Raw genomic sequence first — 21788 nt, 5'->3', positions numbered from 1 at the left:
ACAGCCTTATTCCAAAATGAATTAAATTATGTTCCTCAAAATTCTACAAACAATACCCCATAATGACAATGTGAAAGAAGTTTATTTGAAATCTTTGCAAATGCATTTATTAAAAATAAAAAACAAAAATAACATGTACTTAAGTATTCACAGCCTTTGCTCAATACTTTGTAGACGCACATTTGGCACCAATTACAGCCTCAAGTCTTTTTGTGTATGATGCTACAAAGTTGGCACACCTATTTTTGGGCAGTTTCTCCCATTCTTCTTTGCAGGACCTCTCAAACTCCATCAGGTTGGATGGGGAGTGTCGGTGCACAGCCATTTTCAGATCTCTCCAGAGATGTTCTATCAGGTTCAATTCTGGGCTTGGCTGGGCCACTCAAGGGCATTCAGAGAGTTGTCCCGTAGCCACGCCTTTGTTATCTTGGCTGTGTGCTTAGGGTCATTGTCCTGAATGATGAACCTTCGCCCCAGTCTGAGGTCCAGAGCCCTCTGGAGTAGGTTTTCATCAAAAATGTCTCTGTACTTTGCAGCATTCATCTTTCCCTCAACCCTGACTAGTCTCCCAGTTCCTGCTGCTGAAAAACATCCCCACAGCATGATGCTGCCACCCCCATGCTTCACTGTAGGGATGGTATTGGCCAGGTGAAGATGTTTCCTCCAGACATGATGCTTAACAATCAAGCCAATAAGATTAATCTTTGTTTCATCAGACCAGAAGATTTTGTTTCTCATGGTCCGAGAGTCCTTCGGGTGCCTTTTGGAAAACTCCAGGCAGGCTGTCATGTGCTTTTTACTGAGGAGTGGCTTCCGTCTGGCCAATTCCCTCTCTGATAACATTCTGGAGACATCGTTTTAATGTCTCCAGAGCCAGAGGATTTTTAATTCTTTGACATGTTGTCTTACTAGAACAGTTATGGATCAGGGTGAATCAAATCTCTCCAGTTTATACAATTAAAAGCTCGCCGTTCACATGTCTGAACTTCGCATGGCATCACGTGACTCTCCCCTCTTGGCTGATTTCGTTTGATTTTCCCTTGATTTCAAGAAAAGAGGCACCGAGTTTGAAGGTAGGCTTTAAAATACATCCACAGATAAATCTCCAGTTAGCCTATCAAAAGCTTTAAAGGCTTGACATAATTTTCTGGACTTTTCCAAGCTGCTTAAAGGCACCGTAAACTTCTGACCCACTGGAATTGTGATAACAGTCATTTAAAAGTGAAACAATCTGTCTGTTAACTATTGTTAGAAAAATTACTCATGTACACAGTGTACTAAACAACTTGTCAAAACTATAGTTTGCTATTATGAAATCTGTGGAGGGGTTAAAAAATGTGTTTTAATGACTTTAACCTAAATGTAAACTTCTGACTTCAACTGTATGTAAGCAAAAGGGACATTATATCTTAAAACTCATATTGATATTGAATCTAATCAAATTGAGAGCTTGTGAATCAGAATTGAATTGGGAAATCTGTATCAATACCCAGCCCTAATTTAATTTTACACAGAAAAGTTTAGTAAGTGATTTCATCACACTAAAATCATGTTAACACACATATTGTTCACATCTTGGGGTTATACTTAATTAAAACAGTGAGTATTATAAGGTTTACACATTGGCCCCATTTACTTCTATTGAAAGTGCCTCACTGTAACCCAGATTTATCTTTTCTACTCTCTTTTATGATAAAGGTGGGACAATTTGAAATACAATTTTGTTGTAAATCAAAAACAGTATGCCACAAATTGCTGTGGATTGAGCTTAACTTGTATTGAACCTGGAATATTCCTTCAGATTAAGACCTTATGAAATCACTTGACAAATGTATATGTGTGGAAATGTATTTCCTATTAAACAGGAAGTTTGGGCAGGACACATCACAGACCTTCTATCAATGGGAGCCTACAAGGATAGCAAAACAATGCATAAATCAGCTGTAAACTGGTGAGGAGACCAGAGGCTGTTTTTTTAATGGATGTCTATTGAGGATACGCTTCAGTGGGCTGAATTAACTGCTTTTGTGAGGAAACAGCGCATCACTTAAAGAACTGACTGCCAATTATTACAAATGTTTACACTAAACAATGCTTTGAGTATGCTTGCAATATTATGATAAAAGGGAATGTTGAGGTTGGGGAACAGAGAGAACAGAGTTGTTGCTCAAATTTTGATCAGCTCTGATTCAATCATGTAAATTGCATGATTTTAAATGGGACCCCCCCAAGACCCCTGTAATTCACACAGTGCCCATACTTATATTGCTTCTGACAACATAGCCACTGGAGTCATATGGATTACTTTTCTGCTGCCTTTATGTGCTTTTGGAGCTTCAAAAGTTAGTTACCCATTCACTTGCATTGTATGGACCTACATAGCTGAAATGTTCTTCTATAAATCTTCGTTTGTGTTCAGCAGAAGTCATACACATATTGGATGGCATGAAGGAGAGTAAATCAAGAGTGAATTTTCATTTTTGGGTGAAAGTCATGGATATGCTTAGTGTCTAAACAAACATAGACTGCTCACCTTGTGCTTCGACTAATCCATGAGCAACGTCTGACAGCGTGTCAATACATCCGCCAGAATCTGTTTGGTATGCCTTCAGAGTGGACATGGTGGACTGCACTGAAATTAAAGATATCTTCTGGAAGTTTTTTTACAGCTCGAAAAGTAAATAGACAGAAATAAGCGCAATTTCAACCAACAAACACTTTCATCATTCGCGCTCAATATAATTTGTTTAACAGTAGTTTAGTTATAAAACAGATAACGGCGTGTCAATCTCGTAAGGTACCTAGCATTGATATGTTTAAGAACTTTATTTATCACATTTAAATATCACATGCAATATATTTACCCATATAATCAAATAAAATCCATACACCTGTTGTGACAACCTGCCTGGCTGGAGCCTACCCCACCTTAAGTGCACGCGCACAGGAACCATGTGTTTCCTCTAGATGGCAGTAAAAACTCGGAAAACTAGATGCTCAGATATAATAAAAGATAGGTTTGGTGAATTAAGACAGGCACACTGTAAGTGTAATAACTGGGCAGGGTAATTTTAACCTACCTGCATGGATTCTAACTCCCTCGTTCTTCTGGATGGATGCTCAAATAGTTATAAAAATAGGTTTGGTGGAATCAGGTGGATTAATAAATGCAACACTATATGTTCCATAAAGCATTTGTTTGTACTAAAATAGATACGTCTTATTATTCAGGGGGGTAATAACTGAGCAGAGTCATTTTAAACCACCTTCCTTGATTCTACCTCTCTCATTATTCTGGCTGGAGGCTCAAATAATTATAAAAATTGGTTTGGTGGATTAATAAATGCAACACTGTATGTCACATAAAGTACTTGATCGTACTGAAATAGTCTTGGGCCTAACTTTAAATTTTCACTTCAAACATAAAGTAATATATTTTGGTCCACAAATCTACATACATAAATCTACATTGTGTCCACAAAACTTTTAATATCCAGCATGACAGAATTTTACATATCACTATTTTACAATGACACACAATTTGATCAATTAACCTTCTGCACCTCCCTCATTTTTCTGCCTGAACGCTCAGATATAATAAAATATAGGTTTGGTGAATAAAACAAGCAATACAAGTCAAATGAAGAATCTGACACTTTTGACATAAATAACTTCATTATTAAGGGGGAAATAAATGGGCAGGGTAATTTTAATCTACCTGCCTGGATTCTAACTCCCTCATTCTTTTGGATGGACCCATCTTTCCCTACATTTTAAGGAAGGGTAAAGCAATATTTTTTATGCATAATTGTTTATCTGGACATAAAGTTAGCTATGAACTGACTATGACTGATAAATATCTGTAAGGCAGTTAATTACATGTTTTCATTACTTTGCTATGGTAAAAGAGGAGTGTATTTTCAAAACGTTCCTAACTCATCTAATTCTTAAAACTCTTTCTATAAGGTGTAAATGTATTCCAAAAAATAGTGCTGTGTTGTGTGATCCCGTTAAACATGAATGGCCCTTTTGGAGAGCAAGGATATACATCTAATTGGATACATTGCTACATGGTCTTCTTCTTCCTCTTCCTCTCTTTGTTCATTCGTGTTCTATTTTTGGTTTACAATGAAAAATAAAGTGCCTTTTATGTATTTGAGACAATGATGAATTGTGATTGTGTGATTTTGGTAGATGTTTGGCTGAGTTTGCACTGGTGCGACATGTTTTCTATACAGAAAACATTTATGTATTAGCATATTTAGTGATATGATTTTAGATTTGAGTGTATTTAACATGCTAAATGTTCTAGACAACGCTTCTTTGAGAGACACTACTATGTTCTCTTTGACCTCTTATGAACCTCCCCTAAACAAAGTCACAGATTGTGTTATCTCTCTTGCAGTCTATGAAGATAAACTGCAAAGGCTCACACACACATTAAAAGTTTAAGACAATGTAAAGGATTGTGGCAACTAGCTACCATAACCTGGCAAAACAATAAATAGAATGAACCCATTTTGGAACTATTTAAGCACCAGACAGAATGAGGAAGTTAGAATCCAGGCAGGTGGGAAAATATGACTCTGCCCAGATGTTAGCCCACAGAATAATAAGACTGTCTATATCAAAATAATCAAATGCAGCATGGGACATGAAGTGCTGCTTCTATTAATATATATTTAGAATCCAGGCAGGTGGGTAAGAATTACCCCTTCTTGTTATTACCCCCCTTAATAATAAGACATTCTATGTTAAAAGAGTTAAATGCTCTATACGATACATTGTTGAATTTATTAATTCACCAAACCTATTTTTATGACTATCTGGGCATCCAGCTAGAAGATTGAGGGAGGCAGAAAATATGCATGTGGGTAAAAATTACTCTGCCCAGTTATTAAACCCCTTAATAATAAGACTGCCTATTTCAGTACAAACAATTATGACTATTTGAGCATCCAGCCAGAAGAATGAGGGAGGTAGAATTCAGAGACGTAGGTTACAATTACCCTGCCCAGTTATTACCCCCTAAATAATGAGTATATTTATGTCAAAAGAGTCAAATTCTTCATGTAGCTTGTGTTAATCCACCAAACCTATTTTGTATGACTATCTGAGCATCCAGGCAGAATAATGAGGGAGTTAGAATTCAGATAGATGCTGAAAATGATTCCACCCATAATAAACAGATATTGGTCTAGTAAATGACAATGTTTTTTTTTTTTTTCTGCAAATGTTGCAAAATAGGCAATTACAGCACATTTCCTGTGACTGCATTTATCATTACTAGGTAAATGTATTAAAATTAGGGCTGTCAAACGATTATATTTAATCGTGATTTATCGCATAGTTTTTTGTAGTTAATCACGATTAATTGCAATATCTTTAGAAACGAGTGGACAAAATATGCTTCATCCATATGTATTTTTCAGTCATCCACACAAAACCTATACCACCAACAACAACAAAAAATGAACACAACACAACTCAATTCAAATTATGTTCAAAATATGGTAGTTGTAGGTGTATTATGACAGGATTTATTTGCTTCTTTTTATGGAGTTTCGACAGACATGCATAAAAGTCTGCACTATCATTTACAATTGACAACTCTGAGCAAAATACATCAAAAAGTTGTGCGTCATCAACGTGTTAAACATGAGTTGTGTAGAAACACCAATATAACTGTGGCCAAACGCACATTTGGCAAAGACGTTTGAAATCATGATGAGGTTTGAAAGTCACTGAGTGTCATTTCAGAGACAATGTTGCCATCTAAAGATGATTTGCCCACTCAACTGAACAGGGTGAAGCCTTTGAACGAATTTCCGAATTTGTACTGCCATCTAGAGGAAACACATGGTTCCTGTGCGCGTGCATGCGAAGGGGGTGTAGGTTCCAGACAGGCCGTCGGAATTCGTTACAACTGTTTCAAAACAGTTTGGATAACACCAGAGATTATTTAACAGAGATGAGCAATTTACATTAAAATGAATGGAAGAAACTGAAACGCCCAACGGCAGCCAACGGATTTAGAAAGGAAGTCCCGCCTTACAGGTAAAACAGCCAATCACCGATACAGATATTGCATGTCAATCAACTCTTCTTCGCGCGTGCGCATTAGCTTTACAAACCGAGATTCTTTTGTGTGTGTAATCTTAGGTAAAGAAGCACAATTTATGATATCAGTGTTTTTGTCAGATTTTACTGCTGAAATATGTCCTCTGATCATAATGTTGAACAATCATTTATGAGATTTTTTTCTTTCCCCATTCAAACAGATCGTCTGCACTGGCATGACTGGAAATAGCCTCCCGAGAGTATTCTAAACATGGCCGATAGTGGACTGACTTTCATGACACTTCAAAATAAAAGATGTTCAAGGCGTTCAGAAAGTATTATTAAAACAGAAGCATATAATTGTGCCAAGGATTTGTAGATGGAAAATATATTGTTTAAATACTTTTTTATATACGAATAGAAAACGTATATATTTTTTTCCTTCTTTCTTAAATATCCCCCGTATTTATTTTCATGACTGTTAATTTGTTAGTCAAATTAAACAGAAAATCGCAACCGGGACGAGGCCAAGTCATGTAAACCGAACCAAAATAGAAGACTGAAACAACATTTCTGCGTTGTGATCATAGATTAGTTTACTGAACCATCTATTTTTCTCAAACCCGCAACTGCGGAGAAAAGACAATCTCAGGGTCTCAAATCATATGGCAAGATGCCAGATATCGGGGACTGGTTTAAAAACATCCCTTTTGTCACTCGTTACTGGTTTGCTGGCGCTATCGCTGTTCCGTTAATAGGAAAGCTGGGATTGATCAATCCTATGTATCTTGTTTTATGGCCGGAGGCATTCTTTCATAAATTCCAGGTACGTTTAAGTGACATTTTAAACATGGGTGGCTTAAACAGTAGCGATGACTAAGGCCTTGTAGGCCTCATAATTGAATAACGTTAGGCTACTCTGATTCGACACATGCTGCGTTCAATATAGATGTACTGTGTGATCAAGCTTGTAATGTTTTGTTGTATATTAGAGAGTAGAAAAATATTTAACGTTAGACATTAAAATTTGTGGCATCAAGAAATGAATAGTTCATTAAATATTTTATGGTTACACAGAGTATTAGCTTGAGAGATGTAAGAATATGAAACCGTGTCTAAATCGTATCATATCGCGTACATTTCCATTAATAATATCCTAATTAGGCTACTACGTTCATATTTACGTAACTCCACAATAAGGCTGTAATGATGGAGAAATATCATAATATTACTATAGAAGAAACCCGCCGTCGTTTCAACCAAAAGTTGCACACCCACACAAAACATTATAGTGAATGCGTCCCATCCTGGTCCGTCTGTGTTCAACCAATGACAGTTGAGGACGTGTTTAAGGTTACTTCCGGTACTGTGGGCTTTCCGTGGGCTGTCAAGATCACTACCGCCGCTCCCTATGCGCATATTACGCAGTCCGCGTAGGGCACCAGAAACTCAACCGGCGCACGTAATACGTTATTCAAGGACCCGGTAGCAGTCGCGGAACACAGACTATCGCCTCGCGCTCACACTTTCGCCTCGCGCCCCTCACAACTCGCATTCCACCAACAACCCCCCACCAGTCCACCTGGAATTCTGCGTAGGCATCAATTTGGCCAGCGGCGGCCCTGGACAAGATACATATTTACTTCCAAATGCACTGCTTCTAACTGTGATGGCATTTATTTATACGTCGTTTCTCATGCCTTTCTATGTTTCACATTGCAGTGTTCTGCGTTTTTATTATGGCATTTTGCCTAAATAATAAGATAAGCGTTTGAAATATCTGCCAAAAAAAAGAAGCTAATGGAAAAAAATGTAACTGCTCATAATAAATATGATGTTTATTGTTTCCTGTGTCAGCCATTTCCACCAGATGGCGCAAAACCTTTTGTTTGTGGGCTAAAAAGTGCAAATGGAGTGATGAATGTTAGTATAACCACCACAGGGCTTCTCTCAAAAATGTTATTTTATTTTCATCTTTATAAGTACTTAACCAGATTGTAAGGTGGCTAAATAGCATGGGAATGTTATCCTTCAAAAACGTTGTATTCCCATTTTTTTTTAAATGCTGTCATATAAGTCCAGAATGGTTTATAATGGCATTTATACACCATTCCTAAATAAGAAAATACACAAAAGTCATATTAGTGATAAAGGAGCTGGAAACCTACATGACACCCTTCAGTATTGATGAGGCTGTTGTGCCATTTAGCCTGTGAAGTCTCCCCCATCCCTATGAGTGAACTTTGGCATTTCTTGGCTGATATATTTTGGCATCATCATGTTTTTAGAATCTGTTCCCTGTGACACATTTTTATTGATTGTTTTGTATGTGATGACACCAGGCTTGCACTGGGTATTTGACCTCTTTGGAAGTCTGTTGATTTGATCACTTGCATGTAAAAGTGCAATTGTCCCCTACCTGGCACACATTGCTTATAATCAACCTAATATGACTCACCTTTGCAGCTGCAATTATACTTGTGATTAAGGTACTTCAAAGTTAAGCACCCTTTAATGTGGTGTTCTGTGACATCATCCACACCCTGTGTGGCAGATACATCTAAGTGTAATTACTATTATTTTTTTGGTCCTACAGCCACAAGGAATGGACAGACTCTGGAAGCCTGCCTCTCTACTGCAGTCTGCTGGCTCACGAGTAACAACAGAGCCCTCAGCCTCATCATGACCTCTGTCCTGATAGTACAGGTTTATAGTGTAGATAAAGTAAATAAACAGTAACTGCAGCTATTTAGTGAGAACAAAATAGAGGTTGACAGATAGTGGATTTTGCAGAAACCGATAACAAAGGTGGTGGAAAAAGCTGATAATCACCGATTTATAGAATGTAAACAATATATACAATTTTAGTCTTATGCTATGACGGGAAAAGACATAGAGTGTACAAATGCATAAATGTACAAGAGTCCAAAATTAATAAAATAAGAGATGTTCAACCAAAATCCCAACAGTAACCTGAACAAAATCAAAGAGTTTGTGAATAATGCAGGTCTTTTAAATATAAACAAGCCCAAAACTTACAAGGCTCTTATCTTAGCTCTGTTACAATTACAATGACAAAGTATGCATTGAAGTAAGGATAAAAATATGGATAAATATTGTCAATGGTGAAAGATTTAGAGACAGCAAATCCCCACGTGATTGTTTTTATTTGACCTTTAGAGGTCACTGTTATACTATAAAATCAAGCCATTCTAGCTGTAGAATCCACAGAGGAATAACAAAAAAACTACCTGGAATTATTGGCATAGATTTGGCCAATCTTGGCAACTATCGGGACTGATTGGTCTACCTCTAGAAAAAACATTACTCTGGATAGTACAGATAAACTAAATTTGCAATATTTTTTCCTCAAAGAGAGTAAATACTTTGCTTTACCCAGTCAATGGTAATACCAGTGAAACACAAATTGTTTTGTCACAGCAAACTGGTGTTCAGGCCACGACACATTTGTCTTGTGAAGAAACCATTTAGCTGTTGAGAAGCAGCCAAATAAACCTAACCTTCCTCTCCCCATTCTCTCACTGGCATACCAGTCCTGCTGTGATTTTAACCCACATTTCTCTGTGCTGTAGTCCACAGAGGTCACCTCTCCACACATGTGAGCTGCCTTGATTTATGCTGCAGTGGGTGAGGGGGCCTCTGTACTGGATGGCTAACACAGAGCCTGTTCAGACGCCACCATCAAAGCATTGCTGCTCAATGGATTCACATGCCCCAGACCAAAAACCCTGCTAGTTCAGAGTATTTGTGTGTTCCAGAGAGAGAAGAGAAATAAGTGGAAGGCAAGGTGGGATGTACCGAGAAAGGGAGGAGGACAAGGCAGGTTAGAGTCAGTTGCAGACTATAGAGAGGCAGAAGGTGTGCACATGTATTATGAGAGCAAATTAAACACTGGAGTGTAAAATGTGTGCAGACGGGGGGTGTTTACTGACCCATTTATTTCAAGCTTGGGAGTTTCTCAACAAATGTGGATGACAGACCAGATGAGTGTGATGTCTAGGGTAAAGTTGCTTCATTCCAGCATTTCTGCTCTGCCACATTGATAATGTTGGTCTATTTGCCAGTGGTGACAGTCGGGAGCACTTTGTGTTCATATGTGTGCTGTCAAATATAACTTGCAAGTTATTTAATTTAATCTTTGAAATTAATCAGTGCTGTTATGAAAGACTAAGTGTATATATTTCTTAGACATTTCCTTGTCTTTATGGAAAATTATTATTATTAACGCTAATTAACGAGTCTTTTGATTGCAGTTTTGAAACCAAGAAATATGGCTGTTTGAAATTGTCATTTTAGAAATGGTGTACCCCTCCTATGAGGTGCTTGAACACAATATATATATATATATATATATATATATATATACACATAAACAGTGCATCCGGAAAGTCTTCACAGTGCTTCACTTTTTCCACATTTTGTTTTGTTACAGCCTTATTCCAAAATGGATTAAATTAATAATTTTCCTCAGACTTCTACAAACAATACCCCATAATGACAATGTGAAAGAAGTTTGTTTGAAATCTTTGCAAATTTATTAAACAAAAAAAAATTTTTAAAAAAAAAAATCACATGTACATAAGTATTCACAGCCTTTGCCATGACACTCAAAATTTAGCTCAGGTGCATCCAAGCACATGAATACACTGTGTATATATATATATATACAGTGGGTACGGAAAGTATTCAGACCCCCTTATATTTTTCACTCTTTGTTATATTGCAGCCATTTGCTAAAATCATTTAAGTTAATTTTTTTCCCCATTATTGTACACACAGCACCCCATATTGACAGAAAAACACAGAATTGTTGACATTTTTGCACATTTATTAAAAAAGAAAAACTGAAATATCACATGGTCCTAAGTATTCAGACCCTTTGTTCAGTATTTAGTAGAAGCACCCTTTTGATCTAATACAGCCATGAGTCTTTTTGGGAAAGATGCAACAAGTTTTTCACATATGGATTTGGGTATCCTCTGCCATTCCTCCTTGCAGATCCTCTCCAGTTCTGTCAGGTTGGGTGGTAAACGTTGGTGGACAGCCATTTTCAGGTCTCTCCAGAGATGCTCAATTGGGTTTAAGTCAGGGCTCTGGCTGGGCCATTCAAGAACAGTCACGGAGTTGTTGTGAAGCCACACCTTCGTTATTTTAGCGGTGTGCTTAGGGTCATTGTCTTGTTGGAAGGTGAACCTTCGGCCTGGTCTGAGGTCCAGAGCACTCTGGAGAAGGTTTTCGTCCAGGATATCCCTGTACTTGGCCGCATTCAGCTTTCCCTCGATTGCAACCAGTCGTCCTGTCCCTGCAGCTGAAAAACACCCCCACAGCATGATGCTGCCACCACCATGCTTCACTGTTGAGACTGTATTGGACAGGTGATGAGCAATGCCTGGTTTTCACCACACATACTGCTTAGAATTAAGGCCAAAAAGTTCTATCTTGGTCTCATCAGACCAGAGAATCTTATTTATCACCATCTTGGAGTCCTTCAGGTGTTTTTTAGCAAACTCCATGCGGGCTTTCATGTGTCTTGCACTGAGGAGAGGCTTAAAGCCCTGACTGGTGGATGGCTGCAGTGATGGTTGACGTACTACAACTTTCTCCCATCTCCCGACTGCATCTCTGGAGCTCAGCCACAGTGATCTTTGGGTTCTTCTTTACCTCTCTCACCAAGGCTCTTCTCCCCCAATAGCTCAGTTTGGCCAGACGGCCAGCTCTAGGAAGGGTTCTGGTTGTCCCAAACGTCTTCCATTTAAGGATTATGGAGGCCACTGTGCTCTTATGAACCTTAAGGGCAGCAGAAATTTTTTTGTAACCTTGGCCAGATCTGTGCCTTGCCACAATTCTGTCTCTGAGCTCTTCAGGCAGTTCCTTTGACCTCATGATTCTCATTTGCTCTGACATGCACTGTGAGCTGTAAGGTCTTATATAGACAGGTGTGTGGCTTTCCTAATCAAGTCCAATCAGTATAATCAAACACAGCTGGACTCAATTGAAGGTGTAGAACCATCTCAAGGATGATCAGAAGAAATGGACAGCACCTGAGTTAAATATATGAGCGTCACAGCAAAGGGTCTGAATACTTAGGACCATGTGATATTTCAGTTTTTCTTTTTAATAAATGTGCAAAAATGTCAACAATTCTGTGTTTTTCTGTCAATATGGGGTGCTGTGTGTACAATAATGAGGAAAAAAATGAACTTAAATGATTTTAGCAAATGGCTGCAATATAACAAAGACTGAAAAATGTAAGGGGTCTGAATACTTCCACTGTACATATACATATATCTGTATATATATATATATATATATATATATATATATATATATATATATATACATATAATTACATTATAGCACTATAATACAGTAAAATATAGACCTAATTTAACTGTTTAAAAGGGGATTTGTTTCATGACCTTGTGTTTTTGCGTAAATGTTACACTATTTGGGCATATAAAATGTCCTGGAAAATTGTGCCTTGAAAAGAGTGGGAACCCTTTTGCTGTGGTCTCCCATTTACCACTATACTAGTTTGCCCCACTATTGTTTACTTCCATGTTCCAAACCCAGAAATGTGAAAAGGGTCCATTGGTTCTCTATTCCACTACTTCAAATTCCATTGTGTGTCAAGCTAATTTTAACCAAGATCATCAAAAACTACTCTGATACACAGTCTCTGCTATTCTCTTTTGTATTTAGAAAGCCTAGATCCGGAATCACTTGCTTATCAGGATCTCCAACTGTGCCCTGCATCAAGTCATTGATCATTTTTCTATGCTCTCTTTACAGATATGGAGACCGATATCAGCAACGTTGTATTTTCCTGTTGGCCCAGGGACAGGATTTCTCTACTTGGTTAATTTGTATTTCCTCTACCAGTATTCCACTAGGCTTGAAACAGGTAGGTTACATGTCAAATCTTCTGTAGTGTTTTTATTAAATATGTTTAATGAAGAATGACATCTGCCTGAATCTGACACAGCTTATATTTGCTGATATCTTGTTGTCCGTTTCCTCAAACTGAATAGGAAATTAAAAAAGATGTGGATGTGTTAAAATTTTGGATGTGTTAAAATTTTCTCATTTTATTGTTTTAAAACCGAAACAGTGACTTAATGAGTATATGAAATGATGAGAAATCACATCACATGCTAATCATCATCTATTTTTCCTTTTATAGGAGCTTTTGATGGAAGACCAGCAGACTATATTTTCATGCTTCTGTTTAACTGGATTTGCATTGTTGTATCCTTTCTGCCCCAAAATAAGATTACAATAATAATAATAATACTATATTATTTTAAAAGATTAACTGTGTAATTAACAGTGCATTGCAAACAAGTGATTATTAAATGTCATCCAATTATTTGCATCTGTGCATCACATACCTATACACATTAGCTATGGATGAGTTCAGTTAACGAATTCAGCATTTTGGTAAATTGCATTCAATATAATGGAAATAACATCCACTAAGAATGAGTTTTTAACTTTCACTCAGCAAGCAAAAGCATGTTAATTTCCAATAAAACCTTTCTTGCAGTGAAATGTATACAGTATGTGCATCCTTCCTTGACATTTATAATTCAGATAACAGGCCTAATGATGGATATGCAGGTTAGACAGATTTTTATTTTTCCTTCCTTTATCCAAAGGTGAAATCATACTATAACAAATTCATATTTTTTAAGTGTTAGAATTGCCCCATTGATTTATGAATCATACTCTGTGTTTCAAACTCAATGTTATATGGCATGAAAATAGCCATAGAAGCTGGCACAGCATTACAAATAAACACACAAGTAATAATAATGTTTCTTATACCAAAAGAAGACATGGAGATTTTGAGTAATCTGAATTATTAAGGAAAATGTAGAAATCATCTTTCGGATGTTAAATTGCCTCAGCAGCAAACAGTTAAAGGAAGTTGCATTCATGTGTATAACAGTGATGTCTAACCATCTTTAAAGACCTTTATGTGGATTTATACAATTTACAATAGGATGTCACTCTTACTTTCATTAAGTGTTCATTGAATGGTCTCCCAGCAATGTTTTTTTCTATCACTCGACTCAACATTGTCTGACACCTTGTGATACTTTATCAAAAGACCTAACATTTTATGATTTATGAGCCGTTTAAGATCTCCATTACATTCACAGGGAGTTTATAAAGCCTTTTAGGTAGGCTATTAGTTGTTTTATTATTAGATCTTTGTTTTATGTATTAGATCTTTACTGTAAAGGGTTTAAACTATGTTTTCCATGCTTGTTCAATGAACCATAAACAATTTATGAACATGCACCTGTGGAACGGTCATTAAGACACTAACAACTTACAGACGGTAGGCAATTAAGGTCACAGTTATAAAAACTGATGACACTAAAGAGACCTTTCTACTGACTCTGAAAAACACCAAAAGAAAGATGCTCAAGGTCCTTGCTCATCTGCATGAACATGCCTTAGGCATGCTACATGGAGGCATGAGCAACTGCAGATGTGGCCAGGTCAATAAACTGCAATGTCCATACTGCGAGATACCTAAGACAGCGCTACAGGGAGACAGAAAGGACAGCTGATCGTCCCTGTAGTGGTAGACCACATGTAACAATACCTGCACAGGATCGGTATATCCGAATATCACACCTTTTTTGCTGAGTTTATATGTATTTTAATGTATTATTCATGTCGTTGATTGTGATGGCTTGTTTGTCTTTTTGCAGCTCCTAATGATCCCTTTGATCATGTCTGTTCTTTACATCTGGGCTCAGCTAAATCGAGACATGATTGTATCTTTCTGGTTTGGTACCAGATTCAAGGTGCTCAATACATACTATTAATGTAGCATATTTTTATATGATATAGTGAGATGTTTTTAATTCTCCATACTGAAACCTGTTAATGTTTCACAGGCTTGTTATCTCCCTTGGGTCATTTTGGGATTCAACTATATAATCGGTGGCTCGTAAGAAAATGTTTACCCCTCCACACAGCTTCATGATCAAATATCAATGTCATTTTAGGTTTCAGCTATTGCTAAACAATGAGTCCTCATCATAGCCACATAACAATTAGTTAAACTAACCTTTTCTATTCCTTTCTCAGTGTTGTCAATGAGCTGATTGGGAACCTAGTTGGCCACCTGTACTATTTTCTGAAGTTCAAATACCCTATGGACCTGGGTGGCAGGTCCTTCCTCTCCACCCCTCAGTTCCTGTGAGTTTATAGTCTAGCTTCAACTTCCTTTCATCAATTGACCAATGCTGATGTGTATGAAGTGTTGTTTCTGAATAGATGAATGGGACAGGAAAGCAGATATATTTTATGGAATTCAAACCATCAGAGCTCAAACCATGTTACTCATCAACTAAAAGCATTTAAATTCCTAAAACGTAAACCATTGTCCTTCCATCTTGAGGTCTGAACCGTTTATGCTTCATTTTCATATAATTTCATTCCTTCAGGTACCAGATGTTCCCCAATCGACAAGGTGGGGTGTCTGGATTTGGTGTTCCCCCAAGCAGGAGACCTGTGCCCCAGGAGCAGGCAGGTGGTGGTGTTGGACGCCATAACTGGGGTCAAGGCTTTCGGCTGGGGGATGACTGAAGCCTTTACCTTAATGCATCCATGGATAATTACTGAAATTTCTAACATCAATGCTGCAGAATATGGATTTTATATAATTTTAGTTTGTTGCTTTTATTTTGACCTACAAGGAAAAGAGAAATGTGATGAAGCTCTGTCCCAGCGTTACTTATTTTCATTTTACACTCGATGTCTTGTTGCACAGAGTTTCACCATATACAAAGGTTCTGCTAAAATACCTTCTGTAGCAGAGTTGGTTTAATGGTAAGACATTCAGGGGACTTTGTTTTTTCCAGAATATGACAATATTCAGTGTATGCAGGCTACATATTATTTGTGCAGTCAAAAACTTAAATGTTGAATTTTTTTCTATGGACTGTTAAATAGAATGTTTATTAGCTTATTTGTTTCAGAATGGTCATGACTTCGATCACCAGTTTATATAAATCAACTCATTTAATTCTAAAATTCATTAGGTTTACTTTATTTACATTTTGTGAATTGCCAATTAGAATCTGCAGATGAAAGTGCTGTGCACATTTCAGTCTGTTAATTTTTTACATGTTATGTTTAGATGCAAGCCTTGTGGAAAGCGTATCAATCCATCAAATTACTGAAAAACTGCCATGCATTTTTTACACATTATTGATTAAACAAGTTAACAATTACCTTGTGATGTATGCAAAAACACATGCACACTAAATCTGAGTGTTCCCAATCAAAGAGTTAACTGAACAATGAGCAAAAAGTAAACATTAGCTGTTTGTACACTGGTAGTTATATTTGTACACTTCAGTATTATGACATACTGAAGTGGTTAAAGGTGATTGTATGTTCCTCAAAATTAATTTGATAATGTGCAAAAAAAAAAGCATCATAATACAGATACCATTATATTTGCAACTGGTATAACATCTAAGTTATATCTTGCCAAAATCCATTTCAAATAAAGCAGTTAATACTGTTACAAATCGCAATATTCACTAAATGTTCCGTTTTTGAAGTTTAATTTTACTCAGTTCTCCTCAATTACTGATACTACAAAAAATTAAGAGCTATGCTGCTTGCCAAGTTTATTCATTGCAGTGTCTTGAGACACACTCAGGATACAAGCACCTTTAAAATGTATTCATATCTTGCAGTACCCCAATTTCTGTTCAATCTCATTAGCGAACTCCTAAAGAGAACATGCTCTGTTGGTTGAATTTTTACTTTGGCAATGCTGCTGCTTTTGGTAAACAATGGACCCCAAACAAGCTTTTAATCAGATGTGTTTTACTGAATTACAGCAGACTGGTTCTTATAAAGAGAAAGCAGGATTCTTGAATGCAGTACAGTATTCCAGATACATGTCTGAACATGACATTAAAGCAGCTGCAAGAAAAAGAAATATACTGAAGCGAGCCAAAAGCAGTTCACAGCTGAGTAGTGGAAATGGGGAAACTATGCCTTGGATACCTGGCAATGCCAAGATGAAAAATTATTTTGCAGTTACTGTAATATTTCCAAAAATGAGCCTATAACAAATAAACATAAGCCATGCATGACTGTATTGTATTGATTTCAGTTTTGATTATGTCCACCGTGTGGCTCTGCCTCCTTGGCGATAAAGTACAGTATGAGAATGCAGGCTGTTTATGGTCCAAAGAAAAGTCCATAATATCACCTAGTTTTTAGGAATGAGATGTTTTTTTGTTAAAGCACCCTTGTATGTGTCCACTTGAAATATTAAGTGCCATCATGGACCACATTATGTTCTCTTGGATTTAACTATGCCAGCTTCACCAATAGGTGGGTTGGTTTTGTGTCCTCTCACAAAAATGATTGAACATTCCATTATAAGGTTTATGGGAAATGTCTTGGGACTCATAAATGTAACAAAAGTCTCATCAAAATTTTGTACAAATCTGTAGAAGTACAGAAAAAAATATTTACAAAGGCCCTTTAAAAAAAAAAAAAAAAGAATAACATAGCAGTCAAACTTTGGCACTCCATGGTCACTCTCCGGACAGTGTTTCAGACTCTCCCAGATATGAGATCATTGGTTCCATACATGATGATATTCCTTAATCAGCAGGCCCATTTATTTCAGTCAAAGCAGCCTGTTTTCTTCTGCAACAGAACAAGCAACAAATTATATTTGACTTGCATACAGATGGATAAGGATTTGAAAAGAAACTTAAATTGCCACACTTGCACCCTCCCAAAACACAAAAAATGTGGGCTCTGCCCTCTCTCACTGCTAAGTTGTTTTTCTAAAGGCTAAATAACAGACTGCCGATATCCTGGTTGTCTAAAGAGCCAAAGCTCTTACATTATCATGAGAGGCAGCCATTACTTCAGGAAAGCAACTTTCACTCCTCTCCAGTCACAATATCAACCAGCTAGTTTACATTATGTAATAATATACCAGAAAAAGACAATACCTTAACCGCTTCATCCTGTCAATCTGTGCTCAGCCGAAAGCACTTCAAGGTCTCGTGATACTTTCTGTGCATCGTAGGCTTTTCCATCAGTGTCAGCTGCCAAGGAAACCCACCTCTTGCCATCTATACTTGTCTGTCCATGTTGGTCCTTGCTCTTGCTGATGTCAGGCACCAGTTTACTGGTGAACAATTCAACTATGTCCTGGTTGGTTAGTTTTGACTGCTCTGCAAGCTTCTCAAAACCTTCACCTTTTTGTACCATTGTCTCTTGAAAGTGCCTCTGCAGAACACTTTGTGCTTGCTCTGAGATCAATGGGCTGTTCTGCCCATTTGTTTTTTTGTTGCTAAGATTCTGAAATTGCTCTATCCAATCTAAAGTTCCATTCTTAAGAGCAGACCTGTTGTCCTTAAACCAGCGAACAATTTCTGTACGAGCTAGCCCTGTATGGATTTCTAGTTGGTTGTACTCCTCTGGTGAGGGCCACTGTGTTTGTGCAAACATATCCTTAAGAAGGCCAAGAGACTTGCTGTCAATGGCCTCTGGACATCCAAAGGGTGTGAAAATGGGAAGAGGGGAGTCCCTGACATGGCTGTCCTGCTCATGGACTCCATTCAGGGTCCCTCTTTGAAGATGATGCTCCAGTCGTTTTGATCCCATAGAGTTCAGCAAGGCTTGTTCCAGGTTGTCTCTTAGTGCACGACGCTCCGTAAACCAGCAGTCTATTTCATTTTTGGAGAGCCTGGTATCAGCCATAAGGTGCTGTATCTCAGCATGGGTTGGAAAGCTAGTCCTTTGGAAACTGTCTTCTAATTTTTTCATTTGCTCAGAGGATTTGCCTTTTACTCTCTCGAGAAGTGGAAACTGCGTGGCAACAGGTTTATGAGGTTGGCTGTCCTTCAAAGAGAGGTCCGTTTTAATCTGTTGCAATGCCCTTAGGTTTCCATGCCGTTGATCACTGAACCATTTTTTGATCTCTCCCCAGGAGAGGCCTGTCATCTCGATGAGACGGTACACTTCTTCATCATCAGGAAACTGGCACCGAGCATAGCTGGCAGTCAGTTCTCTGATCTGATCGGGGGGGTTTTCACAATCTGAAGAATGGCTTGGTGTTGGAGAGATAGATTTGGGAGTATTCTGAACAGACTGGATTATTGATGGCCTCTTCACATCCGGGGCAACCAGTGGTGCTGTGTGGGGCCTCTTGACACCCTGTGCTATTTGATTTGCAACTGTTTGTGCAAGAGGAGCACTAGTAGCAGAGGAGCCATTGGCAACTGGTGCCAATACTAGGCTGGATTGTCCAAGGACATGGCAAGGGACAGTCTGGATAAGCGACTGTGAAGCTTTAGTTGTCTGAGTTAACTGAGCAGGTAAAACAGTGAACGCTTGTTGAACAGGTTGAATTGTTCCATTGAACATTTTTTTTCGTGCTTCCTCAACTTCTTCTGGAGACCAGCTGATACCTTGTTTAAGCCTTTGAGTAGTGAACCACACTTTAATTTGTTCTTCTGGGTGTTTAGAGGCTGCAGTGAGCCAAGAGAGCTCTGCTTGGGTAGGATAGGGAAACTTGTTAAAGGAAGTGATAAGGGTCAGGTTGCCATCAAGTGAGGGGTTGTATTTTGAAGTGTTCAAGGGGACCGCTATTTTTGGTACCAAGTTGTAGTTAGGTGGGCGTTGCAGGGATGGCATTATATGAGAAAGGCCATCTTTAAGAGTTGCATCTGGAATTATCACTGTACCATTCACATTCACTGCAGTAATTTGCTTTTTAGGTAGCTCTGGAGTGAGTATATCTAATTGATCTCCTGGCAACCGAATGCTGTCTGCTTTTGGCTTGCCCACTGTCGAGGATCTGCTCAAAGGAAAAGCAGTGAAGTCCTCACCCGAATGAGTGCTGGCTGCATCATAAATTACAGTGCAGTTTGAACCTTCGATTGTCTGTTCTAGAATGGTCTGACTGTTGAGTTTGATCCTCTTAAACTTGAAGTTACTCTCCCCAGGATGACACATCTCATTGTGTTCGGTCAAAGAATCAAACTTTTTTGTGTTGAAATTGCAAACCGCACACAAGTATAGTGGATTGAGTATAACATTTGGGTGGTTGGAATCGACATGCTCTTTGAACTCATTAAGGTTTTGTGTAGAAAAAGGACAGTATTTGCACTCATAGCATCCCTGGAGTTTCCTTTGTGGTACAGTTTTTACCTCTGGTTTCTCCACCTCTGTGGCCTCTAACATGGAGTTCATAGAACTCTTTCTATCTGTCCAGTCCTCACTGGACACATGTGAAGATCCATTCTCCTCTGTACTGTCTACACAGGAATCCATTTCATTGGCATCATCTGCCACCACCAAGTCATCTGGTCTGATCATGCAGGGTGTTGTTGACTTTCTCCGACTAGCCATGGTCAGGGAGTAAGGCTGTGCAGTGCAGGGGGAATCTGTTGATGGGCAATTGGCAGGTCTTGGTCTGGTGAAGGATCAGTAACGGATGATTCTGCTGACTCTGAATGTCAGCTCCAATTGAAGACTTCATGAGAATTCATCCCAGACCACACAGTCTAATCAAAAGAGAAAAGATGCAAATAAAGTGTGACTGACTGACACAGTTTGTGTCTATAAACTCTTTTACACCATCGGGCCAAATGGTTACGAGCAGAGTAACGGTTCTAATTTCATTTTCACTCGAGCATGGTTCGGTACACTGAAAAGCCACTCCCAAACTAGAATTTGCAGCATGGTTAGCCAACTATAAACTGCAGAGAACCACTCTGGAGGAAGGGCTTTACTGACAAGGCAACTCTTGACTGGTCACTTGCCAAGACAGCCCATTCTAAACCAGAGTAACATTGTCAACGAGTCCGGATCGATACAACTCAGCAGTTATGCAACAAACTGTTCAGCCCAATGGAAAAGTGCCTTATATTTGTTGTTTCAGTATGATTAGCTGGATGTCTATCAGCACAAAGGCAATATTAATATTGGTTATCCCAACAACGTCAGGCACCACACAGCATGATTTAACGTAAAAATCACCACAAGGATTTAAGTTACAGGACTATAGTGATGTCTACTGCATAAAACCATTTAGATGCTCTTGTGCTGTGTATTAAAAGCATTTTTACATACTTTATTATTAGAGGCATCAGCATTATGGAGGACAGTCTGGATAGGAGGGGCAGAAACATCCTGTGCTAGGACATCAAAGCACATCTAGTCCAGCATTAGACTTCAAGCCTGTGCTGCCCTCAGCAGATCTTAGTACATTGGAGACTGATTAAATATGGATGGACCCTGAGCATCTCATACTACAGCCTGAACTTACGGCACCATTTTTCGGAATTGAAAAAATAACTTTTCAAAAAGATTTCCAGAACACTACCCCATCTACCATTGTACTTCTAGTCATCTCAGCTTATTAGGTAGCTGACAAATACACACTTAGTTAAAATGTTTTTTCCTGTATTAGCAGTTACAGGAACATAGATGGTTAATTCAGCATGATTCATCAAGATATCACTCAACTGCCAAAATTCAGTTAAGTATATGAGAAACAAGAAAGAAAAACACAAGCAAGTACACTTTTAAACATTCATTTTTTGTTTGCCAAGGACTTACACCCATTAAAGAACTCTGCTGCTCTGTTTCGTGGAAATCTGGCTGAGTGAAGCTATCCCAGACAGCATGTTACA

General features: G+C 38.2%; 2 protein-coding genes across 4 annotated transcripts in view; one reads left to right on the top strand and one right to left on the bottom strand.

Moving 5' to 3' along the window:
* The first annotated feature begins 1016 nt into the window (after window positions 1-1016).
* Window positions 1017-15697, top strand: LOC127658239 (derlin-1). 3 transcript variants are annotated; one of them, XM_052147433.1, is made up of 9 exons: window positions 6754-6886; window positions 8657-8766; window positions 12874-12985; window positions 13265-13329; window positions 13675-13701; window positions 14808-14903; window positions 14997-15049; window positions 15190-15300; window positions 15549-15697. In XM_052147433.1, the coding sequence occupies exons 2-9, from the start codon at window positions 8743-8745 to the stop codon at window positions 15688-15690; spliced, it is 630 nt and encodes a 209-aa protein (XP_052003393.1). In that variant the 5' UTR covers window positions 6754-6886; window positions 8657-8742; the 3' UTR covers window positions 15691-15697. The 3 variants fall into 3 exon arrangements, with proteins under 3 accessions (XP_052003394.1, XP_052003392.1, XP_052003393.1); XM_052147434.1 differs by lacking the exons at window positions 6754-6886; window positions 8657-8766 and adding an exon at window positions 1017-1073; XM_052147432.1 differs by lacking the exon at window positions 8657-8766 and having other exon boundaries at window positions 6578-6886.
* A 1946-nt stretch (window positions 15698-17643) lies between these two features.
* LOC127658238 (zinc fingers and homeoboxes protein 2-like) overlaps window positions 17644-21788 on the bottom strand; it is a 31761-nt gene continuing 27616 nt past the window's right edge. The window contains exons 3-4 of the mRNA XM_052147431.1: window positions 18096-20657; window positions 17644-17781 (exon numbers count right to left, since the gene is read on the bottom strand). Of these exons, the coding sequence (XP_052003391.1) occupies window positions 18106-20502 (2397 nt within the window). The 5' untranslated portion in view covers window positions 20503-20657 and the 3' untranslated portion in view covers window positions 17644-17781; window positions 18096-18105. The remainder of the gene's footprint in view (window positions 17782-18095; window positions 20658-21788) is intronic.

Source organism: Xyrauchen texanus, chromosome 17, assembly GCF_025860055.1.
Source record: "Xyrauchen texanus isolate HMW12.3.18 chromosome 17, RBS_HiC_50CHRs, whole genome shotgun sequence".
Taxonomy (NCBI): domain Eukaryota; kingdom Metazoa; phylum Chordata; class Actinopteri; order Cypriniformes; family Catostomidae; genus Xyrauchen; species Xyrauchen texanus.
This window is presented reverse-complemented; position numbering and strand designations above follow the sequence as displayed.